The sequence below is a fragment of the Neodiprion lecontei genome, chromosome 4, assembly GCF_021901455.1.
Source record: "Neodiprion lecontei isolate iyNeoLeco1 chromosome 4, iyNeoLeco1.1, whole genome shotgun sequence".
In the NCBI taxonomy this organism is placed as follows: Eukaryota; Metazoa; Arthropoda; class Insecta; order Hymenoptera; family Diprionidae; genus Neodiprion; species Neodiprion lecontei.
In genome coordinates, this window is record NC_060263.1 from 40,925,787 (window position 1) to 40,949,804 (window position 24,018).

General features: G+C 36.9%; 6 protein-coding genes across 14 annotated transcripts; 4 read left to right on the forward strand and 2 right to left on the reverse strand.

Annotated features, from left to right (window-relative positions):
* Positions 1-24: 24 nt before the first annotated feature.
* LOC107218922 (actin-related protein 8) lies at positions 25-3,170 on the reverse strand. 2 transcript variants are annotated; one of them, XM_046737516.1, is made up of 8 exons: positions 3,013-3,170; positions 2,682-2,849; positions 1,848-2,339; positions 1,397-1,741; positions 1,145-1,291; positions 763-994; positions 549-677; positions 25-478 (listed from the first exon to the last, which is right to left on the reverse strand). In XM_046737516.1, exons 1-8 carry the CDS (start codon positions 3,040-3,042, stop codon positions 306-308), a joined length of 1,716 nt encoding a protein of 571 aa, XP_046593472.1. In that variant the 5' UTR covers positions 3,043-3,170; the 3' UTR covers positions 25-305. The 2 variants fall into 2 exon arrangements, with proteins under 2 accessions (XP_046593472.1, XP_015512487.1); XM_015657001.2 differs by having other exon boundaries at positions 775-994; positions 3,013-3,169.
* A 262-nt stretch (positions 3,171-3,432) lies between these two features.
* Positions 3,433-7,198, forward strand: LOC107228160 (vacuolar protein sorting-associated protein 37A). Its single transcript, XM_015669571.2, has 5 exons — positions 3,433-3,766; positions 4,574-4,763; positions 4,849-4,966; positions 5,233-5,772; positions 5,867-7,198. The coding sequence occupies exons 1-5, from the start codon at positions 3,678-3,680 to the stop codon at positions 6,211-6,213; spliced, it is 1,284 nt and encodes a 427-aa protein (XP_015525057.1). The 5' UTR covers positions 3,433-3,677; the 3' UTR covers positions 6,214-7,198.
* Positions 7,199-7,577: 379 nt separating this feature from the next.
* Positions 7,578-20,738, reverse strand: LOC107216460 (procollagen-lysine,2-oxoglutarate 5-dioxygenase). 6 transcript variants are annotated; one of them, XM_046737515.1, is made up of 10 exons: positions 19,654-19,690; positions 19,032-19,279; positions 14,786-15,017; positions 14,366-14,706; positions 13,809-14,262; positions 13,269-13,496; positions 8,921-9,242; positions 8,650-8,754; positions 8,368-8,514; positions 7,578-7,965 (listed from the first exon to the last, which is right to left on the reverse strand). In XM_046737515.1, the coding sequence occupies exons 2-10, from the start codon at positions 19,150-19,152 to the stop codon at positions 7,681-7,683; spliced, it is 2,235 nt and encodes a 744-aa protein (XP_046593471.1). In that variant the 5' UTR covers positions 19,153-19,279; positions 19,654-19,690; the 3' UTR covers positions 7,578-7,680. The 6 variants fall into 6 exon arrangements, with proteins under 6 accessions (XP_046593471.1, XP_046593470.1, XP_046593468.1 ...); XM_046737514.1 differs by lacking the exons at positions 19,032-19,279; positions 19,654-19,690 and adding an exon at positions 20,705-20,738; XM_046737512.1 differs by lacking the exon at positions 19,032-19,279 and having other exon boundaries at positions 19,654-19,759.
* Positions 9,573-11,378, forward strand: LOC107216602 (immunoglobulin domain-containing protein oig-4). 2 transcript variants are annotated; one of them, XM_046737520.1, is made up of 5 exons: positions 9,573-9,710; positions 10,021-10,213; positions 10,277-10,426; positions 10,612-10,752; positions 11,033-11,378. In XM_046737520.1, the coding sequence occupies exons 2-5, from the start codon at positions 10,028-10,030 to the stop codon at positions 11,033-11,035; spliced, it is 480 nt and encodes a 159-aa protein (XP_046593476.1). In that variant the 5' UTR covers positions 9,573-9,710; positions 10,021-10,027; the 3' UTR covers positions 11,036-11,378. The 2 variants fall into 2 exon arrangements, with proteins under 2 accessions (XP_046593476.1, XP_015509365.1); XM_015653879.2 differs by lacking the exon at positions 11,033-11,378 and having other exon boundaries at positions 10,612-11,026.
* On the forward strand, positions 11,913-13,152 carry LOC107216690 (immunoglobulin domain-containing protein oig-4). 2 transcript variants are annotated; one of them, XM_015653989.2, is made up of 4 exons: positions 11,913-12,049; positions 12,281-12,460; positions 12,592-12,741; positions 12,836-13,152. In XM_015653989.2, exons 2-4 carry the CDS (start codon positions 12,287-12,289, stop codon positions 12,992-12,994), a joined length of 483 nt encoding a protein of 160 aa, XP_015509475.1. In that variant the 5' UTR covers positions 11,913-12,049; positions 12,281-12,286; the 3' UTR covers positions 12,995-13,152. The 2 variants fall into 2 exon arrangements, with proteins under 2 accessions (XP_015509475.1, XP_046593477.1); XM_046737521.1 differs by having other exon boundaries at positions 12,016-12,127.
* On the forward strand, positions 20,454-23,824 carry LOC107221896 (guanine nucleotide-binding protein subunit beta-2). Its single transcript, XM_015661104.2, has 6 exons — positions 20,454-20,666; positions 20,788-20,933; positions 21,713-22,012; positions 22,094-22,295; positions 22,679-22,895; positions 23,275-23,824. The coding sequence occupies exons 1-6, from the start codon at positions 20,598-20,600 to the stop codon at positions 23,379-23,381; spliced, it is 1,041 nt and encodes a 346-aa protein (XP_015516590.1). The 5' UTR covers positions 20,454-20,597; the 3' UTR covers positions 23,382-23,824.
* Positions 23,825-24,018: the final 194 nt, after the last annotated feature.

The following is a 24,018-nucleotide window of genomic DNA, read 5'->3' on the forward strand; positions in this document are numbered from 1 at the left end:
TATTACTATAGTCATAATTATAGAGAATTGCAATCCCTACGTATTCCAATATTACTCCAACAAAAAAGTATCAAGGGTAAACCTAGCATGTCAAATATTTATACACAACTAGTGGTCAGTAACAAGTGGAAGGCTTACATAAACTTAGCGTAAATATTTACAACGTTTTATAAAAACGAATATGTTTATAACAGACTCAATCAAATTAGTTGAATCCAAACAGAATAACTGTTCAGCTGATGTATGGGTGTCGTGTTTTGGTACTTTTTCTACCAGAACGAACTCCATTGGTCAGTAACAAGTTTTCACCACATAAATGGGGCTCTCTCTCTTAAAATTCTGACACCAATTTGCTCCCACTCTTGACGACCAATCCATAACTCTTGTGCTGATTCTAAACAACTCAATATTGCTGCACCCTTCCAGGCTGTCATCCCTGGATCCATTTCCTTGGGTTGTGTTATAATGTCCAGTTGCTCTACAAAAGAATAACAATTATTGAAACCGAATGTTTAAATTCGAAGACAAATGTTTGTAATGTAACTCACCAGCCCTGTACATGTACGGAATTTGCAAGGATATTCTGTTATGCAGCCACATTCCTATTCCCTGGAACTTCATTCCGGATCCAACGACCAATATGCAGCTGTACATTTTACGTTTCAAGTCATCAGTCGCTGCAAATGAAATTTTTCGAAAAATTAAAGACACTGGTATTATTTTGAAAAAAATCAATTGCTAGATATGCTTTATGGCAAGTACTTATAGACGTACGGCATCGATCGATACTTTGCAGAACAGCGTGATCGAGCCCTAATAGTTGCTGGGGACCAACAACGAAATCGCGTGGGGTATCTAAGTCGCGAATTCCCAAACTGATGGGTGCTGAATCAACGGCATCAACGACTACCTCTTCCTCGCCTGTCACAGCTGGTGTAGCAACTTCCTCAGGCAGCTCTAATGTCTGCTCCAAATTCTCCTTTGCTCCGCGTCTCTAAATAAGGTGAATATGTTGAAACAGACATTTTGTAAATGGATGGTACTACTCTATACTTTATTTGAAAATTGGCTCTTATCTTCAAACATTCTTGCAATTTGTGCCAAGCAAATCACGTCAATATATATGACATTTCAACTTGCTTACGCTTGTCTCTCGTAAATAATTTTCATCATGCGGATCTTCTGGATCTCCCATCGAGCGTTTTTGTGTATGAACAGTGTGCATTCCAGTAACTTTAAACAACTCTGGTTGAAATAAACTCAAAGGTGCCACCAGGCATTCATCGCCAACCTATAATGTGATTTATGGAATGATTAAATATTTGTTCAGAAGGAATTTTAACCATGCAAACAACAATAACATGATACATTCTTCCAACATTTTTTTGCATATTACCTGCAATGTGTACTTCTCGGTTGGGATTTGAGGTTGTCGAACAATGAATGTCTTCTCTTGGGATCCACAGACATTCAAATCGACGTGACAAAAGTCCTTTTTCAATTGGTCTAGAAGCAATGCATCGAGTCTGTTAGATGCATTGCAAGTTTTATATGGAAATGCACACTTTTGTAATAGCCAGAAGAACGTTTGTGTAATATCTGCGCCTCCAAAGTCCATCCGTACTCGTGTATTTCTGTGAGAAATTCCATCTTCTACACAGGAGACTGAAGTTTTCTGATCTCCAACATCAACAACGCAAGCATATCCTAAACCAGCGCCAAACGTAGCCGCTACGTGATCCTAGCAACATTTGAAAGCTCTTAAAAGATGAAATAACTTCTGAGTAGTCGTAAAATCGTACATAAATGGGTTTTCATATCATATGCCAAACTGAAATTATAAGAACCTGTAACAGAAAACATCCTCCGAAGCCCATTTCACACAACAGAAGGGTTGTCAGTTCTTTCAAGTAATGTCTGTTGTAAATATCGGGTACAACGAGCACTGCTCGATAATGGCGTAGGTCTTTCAAGAGGACGTTCATTTTTTTCGTTAAAACATGTTCCCAGATTATCTTTAGATTTGCTAAAACAGCTCTAAGACTTCCTCCGGGTCCCGAGTGAACATTTAATTCACCTCTCTTGTATGGGAAATGAATATTGAAATCTGCCTCTGGATTGAGGGATAGTATATCATCACCCACAACCACTTCTTCATCAGTTTTTATCCATTCTCCACCGGATGGTGAGAGGGTTTCCGGATTCGATCTTCGATTGAAAGCAGCTATTTGCTGTGGAGGTGTTGCGTACCTTCTTCTTCCATCAGATTGCAAACAGGATTGTAAAGTGTGAGAAACTTGAAGGCGAGATTCTTCCATTGCTTGCGTGAGCTCTTTCGTCTACAAAAAATGGACAACGCTTATACTAAATAGATTATTGATAGTCTTGGTAGTAATTTATAGCTCCAAAATAACAGATATATTCAAGACAGTGTAAAGTCGAGGCTGTTATCAATACATTCTACACAATCAATAATGTACATTTAATTCATTAATTTCTAATTCAACATTGATAGGCGAAGTTTTAGTTGATGTCACAGAAATTGTTATATAACAAGGAGGAACAAAATACACGAAGCCTCTTTGAATGTAAACAGCATTTTTACGATGTAATCAAGGCAAAATTTTAATTTTCACAAATAAATTTAACTCTGGTAATTCGTTTCAGAGCTGATAACTTACTTTAGGAACCTGAGATGGAAGAATGGGATCTTTGTATTCCAATCCTCCTTGGAGCCTCTTTCTCGCGACAGCATTGAGGAGAACATTGGGATTCAGATCAGAGGCTCGCCCCATGCGAAGATTCATCGATCCTGGATGGATAATTATTATCGTCTGCGCCTGTATTTGCTATGGCAATAAACAATGGGTTTTTTGGTATTTTCTCATTTATATAAGTAGAACATCTTCTGATATAACGATCAACTTCACACTTTTCTCTTATGGAATAATAAATTTGTAACAAAACCGTCATGCACATTCGAATACGTAAACGGTTATGTAGACGACTTACCTCAGCACATGATTCCTGAAAAACTGGCATAACTGTTGTATGGTGCTCAACCAATATTGTCCATACACGGAATATAATTTCTGTATATGTGTTTCAAAATGTTCATTCGCTGATTGTGATCACCTTCTCGTGAGGTTATGTTTTGGTTTGTGTTTGGATCGTTTGAACGCCGCCAACTCCGCAACCGTGATTTCGAGACATAAGGTGCGCTTCTGCGCAGCCATCTCCAAGAACCAATCTCCAAGAACCGACCATATGAAGGCCATCCTGGATTTTGAACCAATCACATTCGGGATAATTTACTAAATGGCCTTAGTATGGTCGGCGCAAAACGGGACGAAAATGCGTCCGCCAGAGTAACAGACCTGTAAACAGACTGTAAACCAGCCCCCTGAAGCACGCTGTTAAAAGCAGAGATGATCTCTGCTCTCAACCATTGTCAACCAGAGAGAAACCGTGTCAACCAGAGAGAAACCTTGTCAACCAACGTCAACCATATCTCCTGATGTCATGAAACTCGAAACGTGTATATCGATATTCGACAGACCCTAATGGGGTGAAGTTGGTCACCATTACAAAACATATGTTCCGGATGGTTGGTTTGACGGTTTTGACAGTGGGATTGACGGATAAGCGAATGATTTATCCGATATCAAAGCATTTAAATGTTATCGCGAATATTCCGTGGAGAAAATGAGAATGCCTCTGTTAAGAGAAAGCGGCAAATTGACACCCTGAAAATTTTTAACGACAAGTAAGAGAAAACTTGACTAGATAAATAACGTAACCTCGGGTTAACCTCATCTATTATTTTTTTTCGATCATCCGCTACGTTTTGTTACTTAACAATATAATGCAACCTCTTATTACGATATATTGCCATCATTACCCAAATAACTTTATTTCAACACTTCCATTTCCTTCGTCATATCATTTTCCGAGTATCGCTTAATTCCCATAATATTTCATGTCCCCACCTACCTGCCAGTCGTCATTCCAATTGATTCATTGTTTCAGTAATTGGCTAAAAAATTTTCAATTCATCAATCGATTTCAACTATGAATTATATTGCAGCATCTAGCTCAACTTGTTCTAATTCCGTTTCTTTGTAAATTGATCTTATCCTGATAGACATACCTCCTACGAAAAATGGTTGAAAATAATTAAATAAAAAGTAACTGAAACCCAAACAAAAGGTTCTCTCAGCAGTCCAACTATATTTATAGGCATTAAAAATTTCATAGGGATAGACCACGAGCAGTAATGTCAAACCACTGAATTTCGTTTTTAGATCAAAAAAGTCTATCCATGCATTGGATCCGACCTTCTCAATTCTAGTCCCTGTTCTTTCGTATGTGGAATTATTGAATTTTATCATCAATATCTTTTTGTGTCCACATAGCTTGTATTGTTTAATCATAAGCGAAAAACAATGTTTGCTTAAAGTAATCAGTTCACCTATCAGCACATGCTGAGTTCAGTTCATTGAATAAAAGTCTAAATATATATTTAACCTTGGTTGAAGTTGTTGGGATAATTGTTGAGATTGCGAATTTTCAGCGTAGTCGAACTGAGAGAGGATGTGGAGTACCAAGTTCAGTTTGATGCAGGGGATAAGCGAATGGCTATCATGGTCTCGCTCTCGCCTGAATTTCCCCTAGAAAAACCTGTTCTCAGAGTATCTCCTCCGATAAATCATCCATGGTGCAACGAGCACAATGAAATCGTCAATGCTCCGGGACTATTAAATGTAAATTATAAACTGCTACTTTTACATCTAATATATTAAGAATTAAGCTTTGAATACAATTAAACTGTTTCTGTCTCTTATCCAGTTTACGGTACACAGCGACCTTGGCAGGGTCGTCCAAGCCATCATTAGAGAGTTCAGTAAAAACCCACCAAAGCTTATCGAAGATAGTCCACCGTCAGTCTCTTCCGTATGCCACAGAGGTTTGTATACATGTCTTAGCACCAATTTGGAATCTAAGTTACGAATTTGCTTTGCATGAATGCATTCACCACTGTTACCCTTTCAATTCAACTCTTTGGTACCTAATCAAAAACAATAGCGTTAAAGCACTGATTAGATTAACAAACAATGCATGTATGATAAAGGTCTCTATTTATAGTGTAGAAAAAGGCCAAAAGTAAATGAAGTAGTCTAATCTTTAAAGGCAGTGATAAATTGTGAAACTTTAAAAACAATACTGTTACAGATTTGAATGATAGAGTATCGCCGTCCTATGCCCTGCAACAACAATACCCTGAGATACCGTCGACTTCGTATAATTCTTATTACAACACCCACTACCCGCAATATTCGTCGTCAAGTACAAACACGAACAACACAGGTTACAATTATAACTACAAAAACTCGGGTAACACATATGCGATAGAGAGTCAAGCTAAGTCCTTTGCTTCGACTTCCCATCTTTCTACTTATTCGCCGAGTTCTACCAGCAATTCTTTGCACAGTACTAAAGCTCCGTGTTATTCCTCCAATCAATATGCCAACACCACTTACCTCAACTCGCATTATGGCGGCACGAATTATGGACAAACGGCGCAGACTAACGTCAGGTCAAAAACACCTCAGTGCTCGGAATTTCCAGAATTAAACGATCTGAGTACAGAGGAACTGCAAAAACTCGGTGGTAATGTCGATAGATTAGACGAGTTTTTGGAAAAGCATTCCCAGATAAAGGATCTCAATACCACAGTAGAAGACACCATCGATTGGGTCGAAAATACAGCCAGTAAGTTGGAATGAATAATACAGTTAATGGTATATCTTATAGGTATTTGGATTAAAGACTGTCAATATTAATAACCTGTCGAATTGTTACTCAGGGGGAAATCTGCTGAAGGAATCTGAACTCGAAGAACTTAGAAATCAAGTAGCGGAGAAAGCGGAAAGAGTAACGATTCTAAAAGCTAGATATGACCAGCTTAATCAGAAGTACAATAAATTATCAGAAGTGTTCACGCCAGATCACATAAAGAACTGCTTAAAACATGCGGCTGACGAAAGCCATGAAAAGAGTGAAGCGATTGCGGAAGATTTTTTGAACAGAAAAATTGATGTCGAACGTTTTTTGAGCACTTACGTAGAATGTCGAAAGCTTGGACAGGCACGGCGAACTAAGGAAGAAAAGTTAGCTCACCAATTGAACGAACTGAAACGGGCTGGTTACTAACAATGTTATTAACAAAAGTGTAAAATTCCGTTTTTCTATCTAACCCAATGAACTGTACATAATATTTAGTTAAATTAAATGATAATTGCGAATTTGAAATTGTGCATTTACATACTATACATCATACTTGTCAGTGCTGCTACTAGCATCGAAAATAATTCTAAAATTATCGAACACACGATGTGCTACAGAAGGAACGTTATCATGTTATGTGATAGGTTTCAAATTAATTTGACTCAATGTCATAACCATCAATTTGAACATCAAATTAATTTGAAAAGTGATTTGGCGATGGCTTGCAATGTATTTTTTACTACGTAAATATCATGAAATACATACAGTCAATTTTATTGCATTACACGCTGTGTCGTCTGGTTTTGTAAATGTTCCTAATATTGTAATAGTATTAGCTAATGCGAGAATGTTAAAACATGTAGGTTGAAAAAAACCTAAACCTTGCTTTGACAGACGTCAAGATGAAACACAGAAAAGACACGGAGCTCTGATAGCAGCATTCATTCGTCCAATATACTCATTTCATATCTAGTCTATCGAGTGAAGTTAATTGATATTGACTCGGAGAAATTAATCAACTCGTAAAACAGGTGACTCATTCCTTCATTACTTACATCGAACTGATAATGATCATCCCAAAGATTTGATAGTATTCAGTTATTTTTTTGAACTTAAAACAGCACTGCATATTATATGTCTATAAATAACTTGCTCTCATATAGACGAATTATGCTGCAATCGAAATTCTGTCATAGGGCCAGTCAAGTGGTGTTGATAGTTCAAAAATAATAAAATTTTCAACACCAGTTGCTGGTTCGTGAGCTTATGTTGAGTTGAAAAATGTGCATTCTTGAAACACGCATTATGCTTCACATTGGTCTTGCATTGCTGTGTCTACTATAAGGATTGAAAATCTTTAGTGATAATTGTATCATACTAGGATTTCCGAAAATATAAACGATTATTTATACTCACTAGTGTATTCATTTCTCTTACAAAAGTAGGTTCAACAGACACCCAACTTGAACTATAAAAAACCAAATTTTGCATCTTTCGGTTTAGATTTATTGGTGTCTTTAATATTTACAATATACGTTTGTATTGTATAATTATTTGGGTCAATAGATTTGTAGATTTTGATACAAAATGCATATAAATATAAAAATAATATATTGAGACTGGTCAAGTTTATACTTGATATTATTACCGTAATATCAATTCGTAGGTGGAGTATTTTCTTCACGTTTTATTTAGCTATCAAATAATTAATCGTATATTTTTCTATACCATTCGTTGCTCATCCAGGATGATATACTTGAGAATCGAAGGTTTAATTAGTTACTATCACGAACAGAAAAAAAGTTTTCCTTTAATATCATCATTTTCCCAGATCTTTTCCATAGGTGTGAATAATCATACTTCGTAATTAATAATGATAGAAATTCGATATGTTCAAGGATCGACGAAAGATATCATAATATATCTTGTACCTTTAGTTACCAGCAAACCTTCGTGATAATGAGTGAGTCTTCCAGGATGCATCAACATCCATCCAGGCTTTGTGTCTGTTACGGAACAGTTGTAACGAATGAATCTGCAGCCACCTCCCTCGTAATCGATTCCTGCTCTATTCAGAGCAATGTTAATGGTGTAAGTTGAAGAATCGTGATGAGGACGCAGTGACGGCTGCTCGTCGGGACGATATCTGACCATGAAATTCATCAGGGACCTCGGTGGCTGTATATTACATGATAAAATGTAATTAGATTCACTAAAGAGGGAATCGTGCTTCAATAGAGTGCATGTGCCAGGTTTTTCACTAATCCTACAAGTGCCTACAAAGTAAAATCTTTGAATTCTATGCGTAACTAGCTACTAAATCACAATTAACAAAGAAGCCCAGAATCCATTCCACCAGTAGAACCAAAACCGCAAGTCCCTAATATCCTATCGCTTACGTAATCCTCATATCCCAGATAAACCATTTTCTGGAGGGGACTGACATATTCCTTAAGAAACTCTAGCCACGTCTCGTCAAGACCAACTTGACTTGCGTGAATGTCACGTGTCGGCACAGCCTCGTAACCCCCATCGAGTCGTGGGTCCTAAAAATATGTAACATGTTAAACGTATTCTTACGTCGTGGAAGTATCCTGTAAAGGCGAGTTCCTGTAACGGCCTGACATATTCCTTAAGGAAGTACAGCCATTGGGGTTCAAGGTTCACTTGATTTGTGTGAATGTCCCTTGTCGGTACATTTTCATAACCACCTGATAATCTGGGATCCTAAAGTTTATACAAGAACAATAATCAGTGAAAAATGAAAGTAAACTTCACTTTCGCATACTGGAAATTGAATAAATCTAGTATTGTAAGTATATTATTTACGTAATTGTAAAATAAATAGCCGATTTAACTTACAGAATTTGTACCATCGGACCATTGACCAAATGCTTCCATTATTTCGATCAGTTCTTTTGTAAATCGAGTCGTAACAATTGGAAACCAGAATACATCAGGACAGGGCTATGTGAAATAAACAGAATTGATTAGTAGAAAAGAGTACAAGTTATTCACTCGAAGAGCAAATTGACCCTCAGACGTTTAGACGTAATAGACGTTTAAATGAAATATGTTTTAATCTTGATTACAATTTATCGAAAAATACTAGCATGAAGAATTTTGGTGTTACCTGGATTGGAGTCTTATTGGGATTGAAATTTTCCGTGTAATTCTCATGAATGTATCTCTTTTGCCAGTCTAATTTGTTATCGAATATTTGATATAGGTCTGGGTTCGTCAGCTTGGTATCAAAGTTATCAGGACTAACTAGATGCCCGAATTCAACTCTGTTGCTAACATACATGAAGATATCTTTCTCCCTGTTGCTGTAAGCGAAGGACATGCTCACGTCCAAATCTCCCACGGAGTATGATGGCCGCGTCTCCTTATTATTTATAAGCGAAGCATTTATCAGGTAGCAGTTGCTGACAAAAGGTACGTTCCACAAGCCTCTGAAAACGTACAAAAAATCCCTGTCAAAGTATTTACTTTTGAAGTTGTTCCTCAAAAAATCTGGCAACAGACTCGTTGAGAATGTGCGATGGATGCTCGTGACATAAATTCTGAGGATCTGCAAGGCTTGTTTGCCATATGATTTAAAATAGAAATAGTCATAAACAGTGTGTGCGTGCGATCATAGAGTGCTTTTATATGGAGAAGTACAGACAGCTATTACTCTGTTTTTCACAGGACGTTATTTAATGTTTTGGCGGGCAGCAGCCCTGATACCGTGATTGGCCAATGGAGTTACTGGTGATAACTAATACATAATTATCCAATTGAGATTCATAACTCTTGACACTCCGGTGACCGCGAGTCTATCGCGCCTGGTTCATTCATATTTTTGGCTGGAGAGGCGGAGAGAACCTTTCTCCAAAGGGATTAACATACAGTCTGCTTAAAAGTATCCAAATTTTCTGGTAAGGAAATCTCCGGTATATCTGATTATTATTTACATACGGTTAATTGTTCCCTTAATTCCATTAATTTAAAAAATTTTCATATCTTGTTACGATAGGATATTCCTTTTGAAATGCGATCAAGCATGCTGCTGAATAAATAAAACTTTGTGAACTTGAAGTTGAAGAGTGTATGTAATTAATAATAATATTTTCCGAGAACAGTTACTGGTAAAGGTGGTAAAATATGTTTACGTCGGGGAGTGAAGCAATTTCAAATTCAACGTCGGTTATCGTAATAAGTTACTTAGTTGTGTAATTCAAATTACAGCAGTCAAATGAGGAAATGGTGGTTGATCCATTTATTCCTATTAATGACAGCCTGTACTCCAGGCTTGAACGCGGCGAAAGGTGGTGGTGGAAGAAGGGGCGGCAGGGGACGTGGAAGATTGTACGGTTCGCGTATGCCAATCCTAATTCCACACCAAAACACCGCCAGTACTAATTATTACGAGAACAAAGATGTGGGTATTTTCTAGTAGCTAAGTTGCAATATCTTGAACAATAGTAATCTGCTCGAATTTTAGGGGGCTAAAATTGTGAAGGCTTCGCATTTCGAGCTGGACTACATGCTGGGAAGAAAAATAACTTTCTTTTGCATGGCGAGGGGTTTCCCAAGGCCAGAAATAACTTGGTTCAAAGATGGTATCGAGCTCTATCACCACAAATTCTTCCAGGTAACTTGAACCTTTTTTTTCTTCCCAGTAGTACGCATAATCTTAAAATTTAATGTAATTTTTGATCTGTTAGTATACGTTGTCCAATTATTACGCTGTATTATATCTGAGCGTTTGTATAAGGCGAGAGTTTATTTGAAAAATGTTGTTTTTGACGAGTAATTTGTTTCTGAATCCCGTTTAAGGTGCACGAATGGCCAATGGGGAATGACACGATGAAGTCAAAAATGGAAATTGATCCTACGACACAGAAAGATGCCGGTTACTACGAATGCCAAGCGGATAATCAGTATGCCGTTGACAGACGTGGATTCAGAACAGACTATGTTATGATCACCTACTAAATATATTTATTTATTGAGTATAAGCCAATTTATGTGAAAAAGATTTGTGAATATCGCTGAGACAATGCTTTTCGAAATTTATAGCTCACTTCGATACTTCTTGGAACCTAGTCATTTTAGTTATATATATTATTATACATACACATGTGTACAAATGACGATATTCCATTCTGTTCCTGAATCTGTACGTGCATTTTGGCTTATATTCAAAAACAGTAAATTTATGTATAAGAGAAGAAAATAAATTATTTCTGCATTACAGTGACCCAAGAGGCAAAATACATATTGTTTCAAAATTCGCACAATGAAGAAAAATTGCCCTACGTGAGATAGACGCGCATACAGAATTGCGACGTGTGGAGAATGATTGAATTTTGTAAGACTGATTCGTTCCAATTACTAGATTATTCGTGTTTAAAGTGTTTCATCTGATTTACAGTTAATTTGTATTTTCTGTGGTTAATGTGATTAAACTCTGTTAACATAATTCAAATTCAAAAATTATATGTAATGTACGTTATTCAAACAATTCAAAAATATGGTACTGCAAATACTATAAACCAGCTGCATTTGTTTACTTTTAAATAATTAAAACTGTAATCAAACAATTGTTACTTTATTCTCTTGACCTTATTGACATTGAGAATTCAAGCAGTTACTGTAAAAAACAAAAATAATCCTATCAATATTTATTCTCACAATTCCAAGTTCTATAAACGGTAGCTATAGGACACACCAATTCCTGTTGCTCGATAGGTCCCCCTATTCCTATGTTATTAACAAATAATTGGCCTGGATGAGGATGATATCATTACAACTTGAACAGTTGAGCGAGTATAGCTGCCGACGATTTGTTTCAGTTATTTTCCAGAACAATTTTTTGTTCCGCGACGAACAATTCGTACAAAGTAGTCAAAATTTTTGTAAAATACAATGTCGTGGAATATGTAATTGAAAAATGATATATCCTAGAGTGATATCGAGCGATTCAAAGTTAGGGTAGACAAAAGTTTTCTTCCCCCAGTAATGAGAGATCATTTCACCAATTCTGAATTAATGAACGCGGTCAATTTCGCTGCCGCATTCAATTCTACCATGATTATTAATTGAGAAGAATGTTATGCAAGACCAAAGCAGAGATTATGCATATAATATAGTTAGATACTATCTGGAATACGTCTGTAATAGATAGGAGAGGACACTAGGGGAGTAATGAGTAGGTGAGTGGCTGTCAGTTGCATTGCTGTTCTGTACCACCGCTAAACGTTTCTTTGGCACAGTGAGTAGATATTTACCGACCCACTAACTATTTGCTTTAAAGTGGTGTAAAAAATATCGTAACATTCAACCTAAGCGGGTGAGAGTTTGCTCTAATGATTAATTGCTCTCGTATTATAGGATTTTTTAAACTGCTTTTTGCCCATTGTAATTTTCCATTTTCTTTATCCTGTTAATTTATTCGGCAATCTGCCATGCATAAAACATTCAACTTACGATTATCACTTTACAGGATACAATGAATTATTCAAAAGCTGTAATATTACTAGCAATCATTTTTCTACATTGTTATGAAATATCTGCAAGAAGAGGTCGAGGAAGAGGCAGAAGTAAATCGCGAGTTCAAATTGGACTGCCGATCACCGGAAAATACCGAGATCGAGAAAGTGATGAATATTATAACAACAACAATGTGCGTATTAGAATATATCCGCACTCAAATTGACAGGCTGTCGAGCACAACAACGATCGGATCGATGCATACTCTGCCGTCAGTATATTCGATGTCAGCAGTAAGAATTGATCATAATGTCGTTATTTCAGGGTGCCAAAATCTTATCGTCATCGCATTTTGACTATGAATATGTTTTGGGGCATAAAATCGCATTCGTATGTTCCGCTCGAGGTACTCCGCGCCCCCACATTACATGGTTCAAGGATGGTACAGAAATTTACACTCACCTATACATGAACGTTAGTATAAAGAAGTTGTCATCTTCTATACATTAATACGACGACTGAAGTTAGAGTGAAAATTTTTATTCGTTCAACACTTTTCTACTTTTAGATACACGAATGGCGAACAGGAACTGACAGAGTAAAATCAAAACTGGAAATCGATCCAGCAACGCAAATGGATGCCGGGGTTTACGAATGCACAGCAGATAACATGTATAGTATCGACAGACGATCCTTCAAGACTGACTTTTCTATTGCATTTGATTAAAGTTTTGGGTAAGGTGGAATTATGTAATGTGTCACTTGCTCGTCACGTTTTACATTGAAGAAAATATTTTCAATGATCTTCACCGGTATGCAGAATGTGGCAAAAATACAAATGTATCGTAGTTTTTAACAATATCAACGTACGAGGATTAATTTTCATCCCTTGTCCAATTAATCAAATTTTATTTCCTATTAACGTAATTCTTTATCTCCTCTTTCCTCTTCATCACCTCTATCACATCTACAATCAAATGTGTGTATATTGTGAGTCTTACCTTCGTTCGTTCTGTACGATTTCCATGTAATCCGAACTTCTGGCATAAAAGCCATCGTCTGTAAGAGCGCCCCAAAAGTTGCTCCAAGCTTTGTAAGGCCTGACGAGTAGCGGCGCTACTATTCCTCGCTGTTGTTCTACCAATAATTTCAATGCATTCTGGTTGTCCAAGTGAGCTTCCGAGTCGATTGAAAGTAATCCAGAACATTTTTTAAGCAGGCAGTGTTCACTATTCCAGAAAATAAATTGCATTTAAATACGCTTATCTCTTCACATAAATGGCAAAATAGAACATTTATTCTTATCAAAATTTGTGTCTCATTTTACTTTACTAAAAATAACTCTGTAAGATATTAAATTGAGCCTCGACAATATCATTGGTTGTTTTCGTCAATTCGCAAATTCGGGTTCTTCAAAAAATAAGTTGAATGTAAATTAAATTTGTGATTCCCTTACATTTGCAAATCAATATAAATTGGGCGAATAAAAAGAGATTAAAAAGTATTGAATATTGGAAGTGAGATATTTTATGCATACTTACAAAGCGAAATCTCTAGCTCTGACTTCGGATATATCATCTTGTGGTAATATTTGTTTTACGCTTTTGTACTCGTGTGCGTAAGATTCGACGAACTCGTTAATAAGTTCGGAATGATAAGGAACATTGTTGTATATGAACAAATGAAGCTTAGACTTAGGGTAGGCCTGTTTATAAATTTTCTCAAGAAACTCCTCTAAAAACGGTGTTGGGTTGGCCAAGAATATAGAGATCATTATCACAGGATAATTCTCAACCTTTGCCTTGTCTAATTCGATCATTTCGTCCCAACAGTTTAAACACCCTTCTTCGGGACTCCAAGCATTTGCTAAGTAATTACCAAGAGCATTTAATACCAATTTACTGCGACCATTCCCATGAAGAATAAGCGGCACAGTGTTGTAAGCTACGTTCTGTAGATAAGCGTCATTTCCTTTGAATCTCAGCTCAACGTCAGCTGAAATATAATTTAGATGAATAATTTTTCAACATTTCAATTATTCTGTCTTTTGCTTGTTTCTCACGATAGCTAATGTTACAATGCTAAGTTCGACGCTCACCAACTCCACCGAACAGATTCTGGAATATTTCTGATCTGTGATCCAATTTCATTTGATGTTTTTCCCTGAAGTCACGATCTAGGTACAATTCGGTATAAAACCTTTGATCGTCATCTCCGTCGCTGAGCTTGGAGCTGGTTAAAATTGCGTAAATATCTGATGCGTAGCCAATAAATCCACCAGAATTTAAGTACCGTTTACCACGACCCACACTTGGATATCTCGACTCGGCGGATTTATCAGGCCAGCAATACTCCTCCGCAGAAAAGAGAACTCTGGCACCAAATGTCCTGAATTTTTCCACGATAGCTTCAAGACTACTAAGAAATATAACGTCATACCTGGAAATAATATGCTGGCTGATTGATTCGTTTGTTTGTTAACAGGGTGAGTAAATTGTTTAATTTCATTGACAATTACCCGTCCGTAAATAAAATTATTTTATCCTTATCATCCTTGTAAGGGCGCAGCTGTTCCTTAAATAAATTGACCTTAAATCCTCCACCGACAGTGCGATGTACATCGCCTCCTTTCCATGTTTCACCTAATCCAAGCACATGGATCTTGTCTCGAAAGCCGTTGACAACGGCTGATCGAATATACCTCTTGTAACCATCAGTCTCATTAGTTGCCACAGTAAATACAAGGACATCTGAAAGAATACATTAAAATATGTTAAAGTAAAAAACTTGTCGATATGGTAGATTCAATTTTGCGTGTCCTACTAGGTATGAAAGTTTAGTCGGGAACTTTTACAAAATCGAATACGACATAATGTCGTGAACGACTCAATAAAACAGATGCTGTAATAATGTAATTGCATCACGATTGAGATGTACCCTCAGTGAAATGATAATAATAATAATAGTAATAATAATAATAATAATAATAATAATAATAATAATAATAACAACAACAACAGCACATGCACAAGCTATAGCAATAAATCCACGTGCATTTTGTGTAGGAGGACATTAATATGATAGTAGATGTAAGTCCACGCACGGATATTCATTCAGATATCGGGGATAAGAAATTGTTGATAAACTTGTAAATATTTATAGTTTATGAATAAATTATCGTATGTATAACATGATTGCAGTAATTATTACTGTATATTCAAATAGTTCGCGTACATTTGTCGGATTTGTCGTGATTGTATGTATTATACGCAATGCGAACAAAGTATAATGTATGATTGATAAAAGTGTCCAAGATATATTACTGTATCTACCCTGTGTTTTAACAGAACTAACCATATCCCTTTATAAAATTTCGTATATAGACTAGGATAGAAAGTAGAAGAAATGCTATTGAAACGTACAAATTTGCATTGAAATCGTGTAAGCTTTTGTACTTTTTAATATGGTTTTCTATTTTTGCTATGCGAATCTAGACGTTTATTTCAACTAAGGGTAATTAGAATTACAACAACCGTACGAATAGTGTCTATATAACAATTATATGTAACGTGGATAACATGTAATATAAGTACAGGATTATAATGCCAAAATTATACAATTATATATCGTATATACAGGGGATAAACTATATTCGATTTATTACATCAATCAACTGCATGGCGATAATCGCAGAGCTGTAAGAGCTACACGTCATAAAGAGTAAAGCAGTTAATTATTGATGCAAAGACCAGAATGCATGCTGACGTCATCCGGGCACCGAGACGCGGAGGAATAATATTGTAAACGTGGTGAACGTTATGTCATCCCGCGAAAGAATACAGCGGCTCTCTTGTGACTCGGTTCAAACGCCGAACGACTCAGCGCCGTTCTGCGTCCCGGCGCTTTCCTTACACATATATTGTGATTACTTATATCGACACGCGTCTTAATTCCAACTACAAGGTACGCTGACATTAACTGGTAGCTATAATGTGATCATATTGAAGTTAGTAACGTTATCGTAACGATTCTTGCCGAGGAAAAACGGTTATTTCACGATTTTCGAATTATTTGAAATTCAGTAAATCGTTATAAAACAAAACACACTCATATTTAGAAATCCTAGTTCCTTTAAAAGCGTTTTAAAATCAGGAAAATAGTGATTTTTTATCCCCGATGTTTCGTTACGATAACGTTACTAACTTCAACCTTGTATAATGCGAATGCAGATTACTACGCCTACGATTTACGAGTCAGCGAAAGTACTTTGAAAACGAAAGAATGCCAAGTCAATGGTGAAGCGAATTGATGATGCTAGCAGAGCTACGGATATTTTATACGATGAATTCGAAAACACAGCAAATTGCATTTAATTCTTTTAATAATTAGCGGTATAGATACGAATATCGATAGTATTCAGATTTTGGCTATCGGAGGATCCTTCTCGAATGAATTGAGTTATCTGCGCTCTGCGTGTATTTCTTTATCTCTTATGCATCGCGCATCACGACCGGAAGAATTGAAAGATTACATTATGCTGTGTCTGGTGTACACGTCGAAAGCGAGAAGATGTCCGTGAATGGCGCGAGAACGTTCCAGCATCACCTTTCTGTAGCTCCATAATTTTATAAAACTTGATGTAATATTAGGGGAATCGAAGCTCGAGTCGAGTAATGCGTAAAATCGTATCGGCAATCATTTCTTGCTGCTCGGAGCGCACGGCGTATACTTAGGAGGCGAAATATCAAGGCACGACAATCGTAATTTTGAATGATAAAACCGCAGATTCGAAAGAGATATTGTCGAGGTATAACATAGGAAATGAGATATTTGAAGAAACAGCCACAAGATTATTTCAGAAAAGATCAATCAACTTTACGGTCCGATTACTAATCTACGCGGGTTACAGTATTTCGGTCATTAGTAAATCAGACAGTGTCGACTTTTGAACCGAGCCCACGATAATGATGTGAAAAATGATTTTTCTATGGAGTACAAAATCAGGAAATAAGAAATACTTGGATATTTTAGCTTCACGTAGATACCCGCAAGGAGTTCAAAACTTGCAACCGACGAGAGTGAAAGACTTACGAACACCTGTAGATTCGCAAAAAATCTGTTTTTCTTTTTGGGCAAAATCGTACTTCACGCTCGTTCGATTGTTCTGTTATGTATTAGAAATTGGTTTCCTCGCTTTCGATTTCACTTTCTTAATCCGGAAACGAGTAGGTAGCGCGCGACGAATTACTGATTCATTGTGTGGCTGCACGAATTTCTCGGTGACCGATCGCAAAAACGACGAGAAAATTCGAGTTCTAGATGACTGCGTCCAGATACTTTCGCGTCAAATGGTATAGAGTTTGATACATGTATAGTAAGTAAGATACCGTAAACATGGAATTTCCGGAAAAAACGATAATCCTCGTTGATAAACTATTCAAATTTTCCGATCAAACGATAAGCGCTCATTACAATAGTCGCAAGTCTTGTATCATTTCATGGTGAGGAAGAACCGTTATGTCGCAATTTTGGAACAGTTTGAAATTCAGTAAACCGTAATAAAACAAGACCTACTCATATTTTTCAATTTTAGTTTGTTCAAAATCATTGTAAAAATAAGAAAGTAGTGATTTTTTCCCAATGTTTCGTTAAAGTAACGTAACTATTAACTTCAACCTCATAAGTCTTTGACTTAAGCGCGACAGACGAATCAAAATAGTTAAGTATATTTAACAATTAGTGCTTTACAATTTATTCCTAAATTTTTCGAAACTGTTCATAAGATTCTGTTTGTGTTAGAGTTGCACGTATCGAGAATCCAGGCCGCATAACTTCTGTGGAATGGGATCAGGATAAGCGATGGAATAGTCGCGATTCGATAATTGCATTACAATTAATATTCGGTAATACAAATGAAAGTGCGATTAATTTACCGTCGTCTTTTTCGGCCGAGCTGACCGCACCCAGAAGGAAATAAAATAGGAATACGAACTGGAGCAGTGTGGTCATTTTCCTTTAAATTTCAATAACGACTTTTTCGAGAAACGTGCATAAGATAATATGCTGTTCACAACGAACACCGGACCACTGCGATTTCGACCGGCATGTAGCTCCGACTGAGATTCACGTACCACGAGAGACTACTTGCTACAATCAGATTCATCTCTGACTTCAGCTGGTTATTCCTTGCGTGCCGTGTTTACTCTACGAAGAACCACGCATCTCGGGCAACAGAACTATTACTCGTCTTACAAACATTCGGCCACAAAGCATGTTCGGCTTAAAGTCTGGTTTACAATAGACGTTAAGACGCGTAGACGCAGTCCAGCGCGCATGCTCTTAGTTTTCTGCATAAAAGCGATGATACAATCTTGATCGGCTAATCAATCATTAACTCATTTAAGAAAATTGATCTGCTTCCCGGCTACAATTATTGACATTTAAGTTTTCTTTTTTTTTGATCGAAAATCTTTCTCACGCAGAGTGTCAAAATATGTGAGATTGTCGAGGAACGAACACGCGCACTTCATCTGCACGTATGCGTAGAATGAAATTATAAATATATAACTCAAATAAGTTCGAATCAGATGAGCATTTTTATCAAATAAGTTGCGACACTGCAGGCATACATCTATTGTACGAATTTAGCATGTAAGTAACGGTTAATAAAATTTTCTAATGACATATTTGTTTAATTTTGATCACCCCTCCCCCCATATAATATTTTAGTGATGTGAAAAAACACCGACGGATTGCACGCGTACCATTGACATCGACGTCCGCCGTGCTTCTACATCTTTGGTTTTGGGTATACATTTGGGCGGCAATTTTTGAACTGATGTCACATTCGCAGCCAGGATGTTCCGAGTAGTTGCTCAGGTACATGTTTCGCGAACGTTGCACTTTAATCGCACAGGCGTCAGTATATACTTCAGGATCTTTGCCGTTAACCCAGGAAACCGCGAATCCCAGTAGTAAAAAGCAAAGGCTAAAATAGGCGCTCAAGTTGCACCTACAATTTGTTGGTTGAAATATTTTTCTTACGGTTTCCCCCATGTTTTCTTACAGCGAGTAAAAGCAAGCGTAAATTAGAAACAACGGGTTCGAATCTTGCCAAAATTAAACACCCTTGATTTGAAGATTCTTTCACAAAAATACTTGGATACTTTTACGCGGTAAATGTATCATTCGTTTTTTAAATGAGACTCAAACCGTTGTCACGCTTAAACTTTGCTTCTAGATGCAGCGCACTCGTCGAAACCCGAAACAACAATAACGACATTACAGAGAAATTCGATCGTTTAAACGTCAAGAATCAAGCACGTGAAAGTTGTAATAGAATAGGTGGAAGGGAACGTTTTGTTAATAATGCAAGAAATAGCGTACCTGGTTTCCGCTGAAATCGTAGCAAAACCAAAACCAAACGTCGTTGAACGGCGAGGATTTCACGGATCAATGCATATAATTGACGCTCCATCAGAGCAAGATGCATTTGATTCGGTGGTAAAAATTTCACCACATCGTACCTAAAATCATACCTATTTTTAGGAGTTTTTTTTTGTAAAGAAAATGAAAACACTGATAGCAATTCGAGTTTGAGGAATTTATTATTTATAGTTTCAAGAACATTTTAGAATTTTTGTTTCGAAATTAATAACAAAATGGCGACATGCCGCATATAAGTGTTTTAATTTTCTTTAAACAAAAAACTTCTAAAAATAGGTACGATTTTAGACCGTCCAAGCTGTTCTTACCCCCCTTAAGACAATCATTTTAGTCGCATAGATCTTTATCAAACATAACAATTAATCGGTGCATTAGACGAGCGGTTTGTAGCTAAACTGTATAAATTGCAAAAACACCGTGCAGTAATTTTTCCCCAATACTGTGGTAGGGAAAGTTAAATGAAGGCATCGACGGGTGCAGCATGGCTTCCGTTTGCCCTATTTTCAATACTGAAGGTCGGTACAAATCGAAATTTGGGTTTCTCATTGGGGCTGCATAGCGAAATCTGGCCTATTTTCGATTGGCTGTTTGCCCGAATCGCGGTTTCACGTTATAGAATTTTTATAATAAGAGAATAATTAAATTAAGAATACCGGCTGGTATCGGGCTAATGCCAAGCAAACAAGATCAAGCCCGAGGTTTAATGTGATTACTAGAGCAGCAGTTCTGCTGAGGTTTCTTTCGCATTCCAGCAAAAACTGTCGGTCAGTCTCTGTTAATCATCAGACCGTCCTTCTTCAATTTCTTCAAATCCAACGAGTCGAGTTTTTACGTGCCTCAGAGAAGTCGCTTTACATAAAGTTTATTTGTGAAACGTTAAAAAAATGGGCAAAGATGACGCAGAGACTACAAAACTGAAGCAAGAACTCGAGGACTTGATCAACAAATGCAAAGTAGGTTGCACAAAAAAAAAAAAAAGTTTATCACTCACCCTTTATTACGTCAATCATACGCTTCAAAATTATACCTGCACCACTTCAAAAACACGGTTCCTCATCCTCTCATACGCTGCAGGAAGACCAAAAAAAACAGCAAGACGCAACTCTAGAAGAGACCTGCAGCGGATTGGCGGACGCTCCAAAAGTAAAGCTGACCACAAAGAAGCTGCTTAAAGGTCACATCAACAAGGTCAATTCTGTCCATTTCAGTGGAGACAGCAGGTCAGTCGATGAAAAAAATTTCTCTGCGAATATTACGAGTATAATTAGTTGACCAAATATCATAACAGTGAAATCGATGATTATAACACCGGTCAACACAAATTTTCGGTTTGGGTTCTAGATATGAAATTTTGATTTCTTATACGTAACTAATAAATTAACAAATAGTTTTATTAGATAAAGTTTGTTTTTGTGAAAACCAGAACGATGTTTCGGACTTTAAGAAAAATTACCTATTTTCTCACACTTATTGTTAAAAACAATTAAAGAAACTTCAGTTTTGCATTTAAATAACTTTTATTCAAAAGTAATGATTAATAATAAACTGAAAATGTAAAAGAGTGATAAACAAAGTTTAAAAAAGAATATTTTTCGTACTTCCATTTTCGTAAGAACTTTCTCGTATCAAAGCCCAAACGTAATCTTCCATCGTGCCCTCATTATACCGCCCCTGATAACGTTAATAACGATAAAGTCCATCACATCTTGGTGAAAACGTTTTCGTCTTTCCTCCGAATAGGCACCCGTATTATCTATCAACCAAAAACGTCACGACTTATTAATCAATGTAAAAATGACAAAAACAAACTTTATGAGTAAGAAATAAAGGTTTTGGTTACTATTCGATGTATAGAATCGAAATTTATTCATTTCATTGTCAATAGAAACTCAAAAAAATAATCATTTTTCTCGTTGACCTGTGTAATTAGTAACACGCGTCATAATATTTTCGTAAATATTTCTCCTATTATGACTTCCACTCACCTTGCAACGCTAAGACATTGCGTGACGGGGTCGTTGGATGGAAAATTGATAATATGGGATACCTGGACCGGAAACAAGGTGCAGGTAATTCCGTTGCGCTCTGCGTGGGTAATGTCCGTGGCTTTTGCACCCTCGGGTAACTACGTAGCCTGTGGAGGAATGGACAACATGTGCACCGTTTACGACGTCAACAATCGCGACGCTACCGGGGCCGCGAAAATCGTTCGCGAGCTTCTCGGCTACGAAGGTTTTCTTTCATCTTGTAGATTTCTCGACGACAAAACCATCATCACTGGATCAGGGGACATGAAAATGTAATCACACAGTAATTAAATATACATCACCAATTAACGTCCGTCAAATTATACAACAACGATGATAAATGTATTTTACAGATGTATGTGGGATCTGGAAGCAGGAAAGAAGACAACAGATTTCAATGCCCATAACGGTGACGTGGTTAGCATAAGCCTGGCACCCGATGGTCAGACATACGTTACCGGATCTGTCGATAAAACTTGCAAGTTATGGGATATGCGGGAAGAAAAAGCGAGACAAACTTTCTTCGGTCACGAGGCTGACGTTAATTCCGTTTGCGTAAGTATACTATGTACCATTCGCAAGAACGAGTCTAGTTGTGAACGAAGAAAAATGGTTAGATAACAAATAAACTATCGAGTTCTTAACCGTTTAACGACCAAGCCTCTTTTCCGTTAAAAAAAAAAATCATTTTTCTCAATCAAGATGTTTGTGTCGCGCCTAAATAGAAAAGTTTTTAAAATTAAATTATTCAGTGAAAACTTTCTTCAGAGTGCATTACTATTTTTCAAATTATTCCAGGATATCTAAATTGAAATTGAAGAAGGTATTTATAAAAATAGCTCTGGTTTCGACATTGTAGCAAATATGCTACGATGGTAGAATTGTTAGGTCTGATGTTTTTTATACTTGAAATACTTAAACATGTGACGAATTTTCAGTACCATCCGTCTGGACAGGCCTTCGCGACGGCATCCGAGGACAAGACTGCGCGTCTTTGGGACTTCCGTTCGGACCAACAATTAGCAACGTTCAAACCGCCAAACACTAATCCGGGTTTCACGTCTTGCGGATTATCGCTGAGTGGGAGGTTCATATTCTGCGGTAGCGACGACAATTCCATTCACATATGGGACACCCTGAAGGTTCAACACAACGGTAAGAAAAGAAAAAAGAAAAATTTCACACGTATAACAATTTAACGAGTTTCAAATAAAGAGAACACAGATTCGAGTGAAAAAGCGCGGAAACTTTCTTGGGTTCTCAGCTGATCATTTTAACCATATCACACAAATATCAGGGTACAAATTAACTCGTGCAAGTTGTTACTCGTTTGTTTTGTGACGTTGAAATGATGCGGGGTGAGGAATATTCGAAAAAACGAATTTAGTTGTTAAATACGACTCACTTGGAGTAGTGCACCTTGTGCCACCAGATGGCGACTTCCCGCACGTTGGATTCGAAGAGAATATGAAATTTGCATCATTGGCAGGAAAATAAAAAATATTCTTAATTAATATGAATGTAATATTCACAGGCGTTTTGGCGGGACACGATAACAGAGTGACATCGCTGAGCGTTGCCGGAAGTGGAATGGCCATAGCGAGCTGCTCTTGGGATCAGCACGTCAGAGTTTGGGTGTAAAAAAATTTCGATCCAAACGACTTTTACCCACAAGATGTCAGATTCTTATTTTCGTCTATTTTTACTATCGCATCATCCCCTGATCTTCACCCTGAAAGGATATTTCGTAGTCAGTATTTTGTGATGAATCAATTAAATCGACGTGTTTCCGATCATTACATAATTAGTAGAATGTATTGTATATAAAGTAAGAAAGTCAAAATTATTCGTCACATGACCGAAATATTAAACTAGTTTTTCGATCCGAGATAAATAAGTTTCGAATTATTAACTTTACGTTCATGATGAATAATCTTCACCTTTTTCCCATCTTTCCTTTCAATTGTAGCATATATAATGTTGTTATAGAACAAATTACTATTTTAGCTGTCGCCATGGCAGTCGAAAAAAAAATAAATAAATAAAAACAAAAATAAAATAGATCTTACATACGTAGCATTTTTCTAAAAATAACGCAAAATACATAGCGGGCATTTGATCGATCAGTGTTACACGCATACGATATAATTTACGTACTAAACAAACATCTTTGTCTAGACAAGCATGCGGGCAGCTGAATTTGATCTTTTTATACCTGCTCGTATATCCGACTTAAGGTAATCCCATTAAATACGACGACGGATTTAATACTTTACGG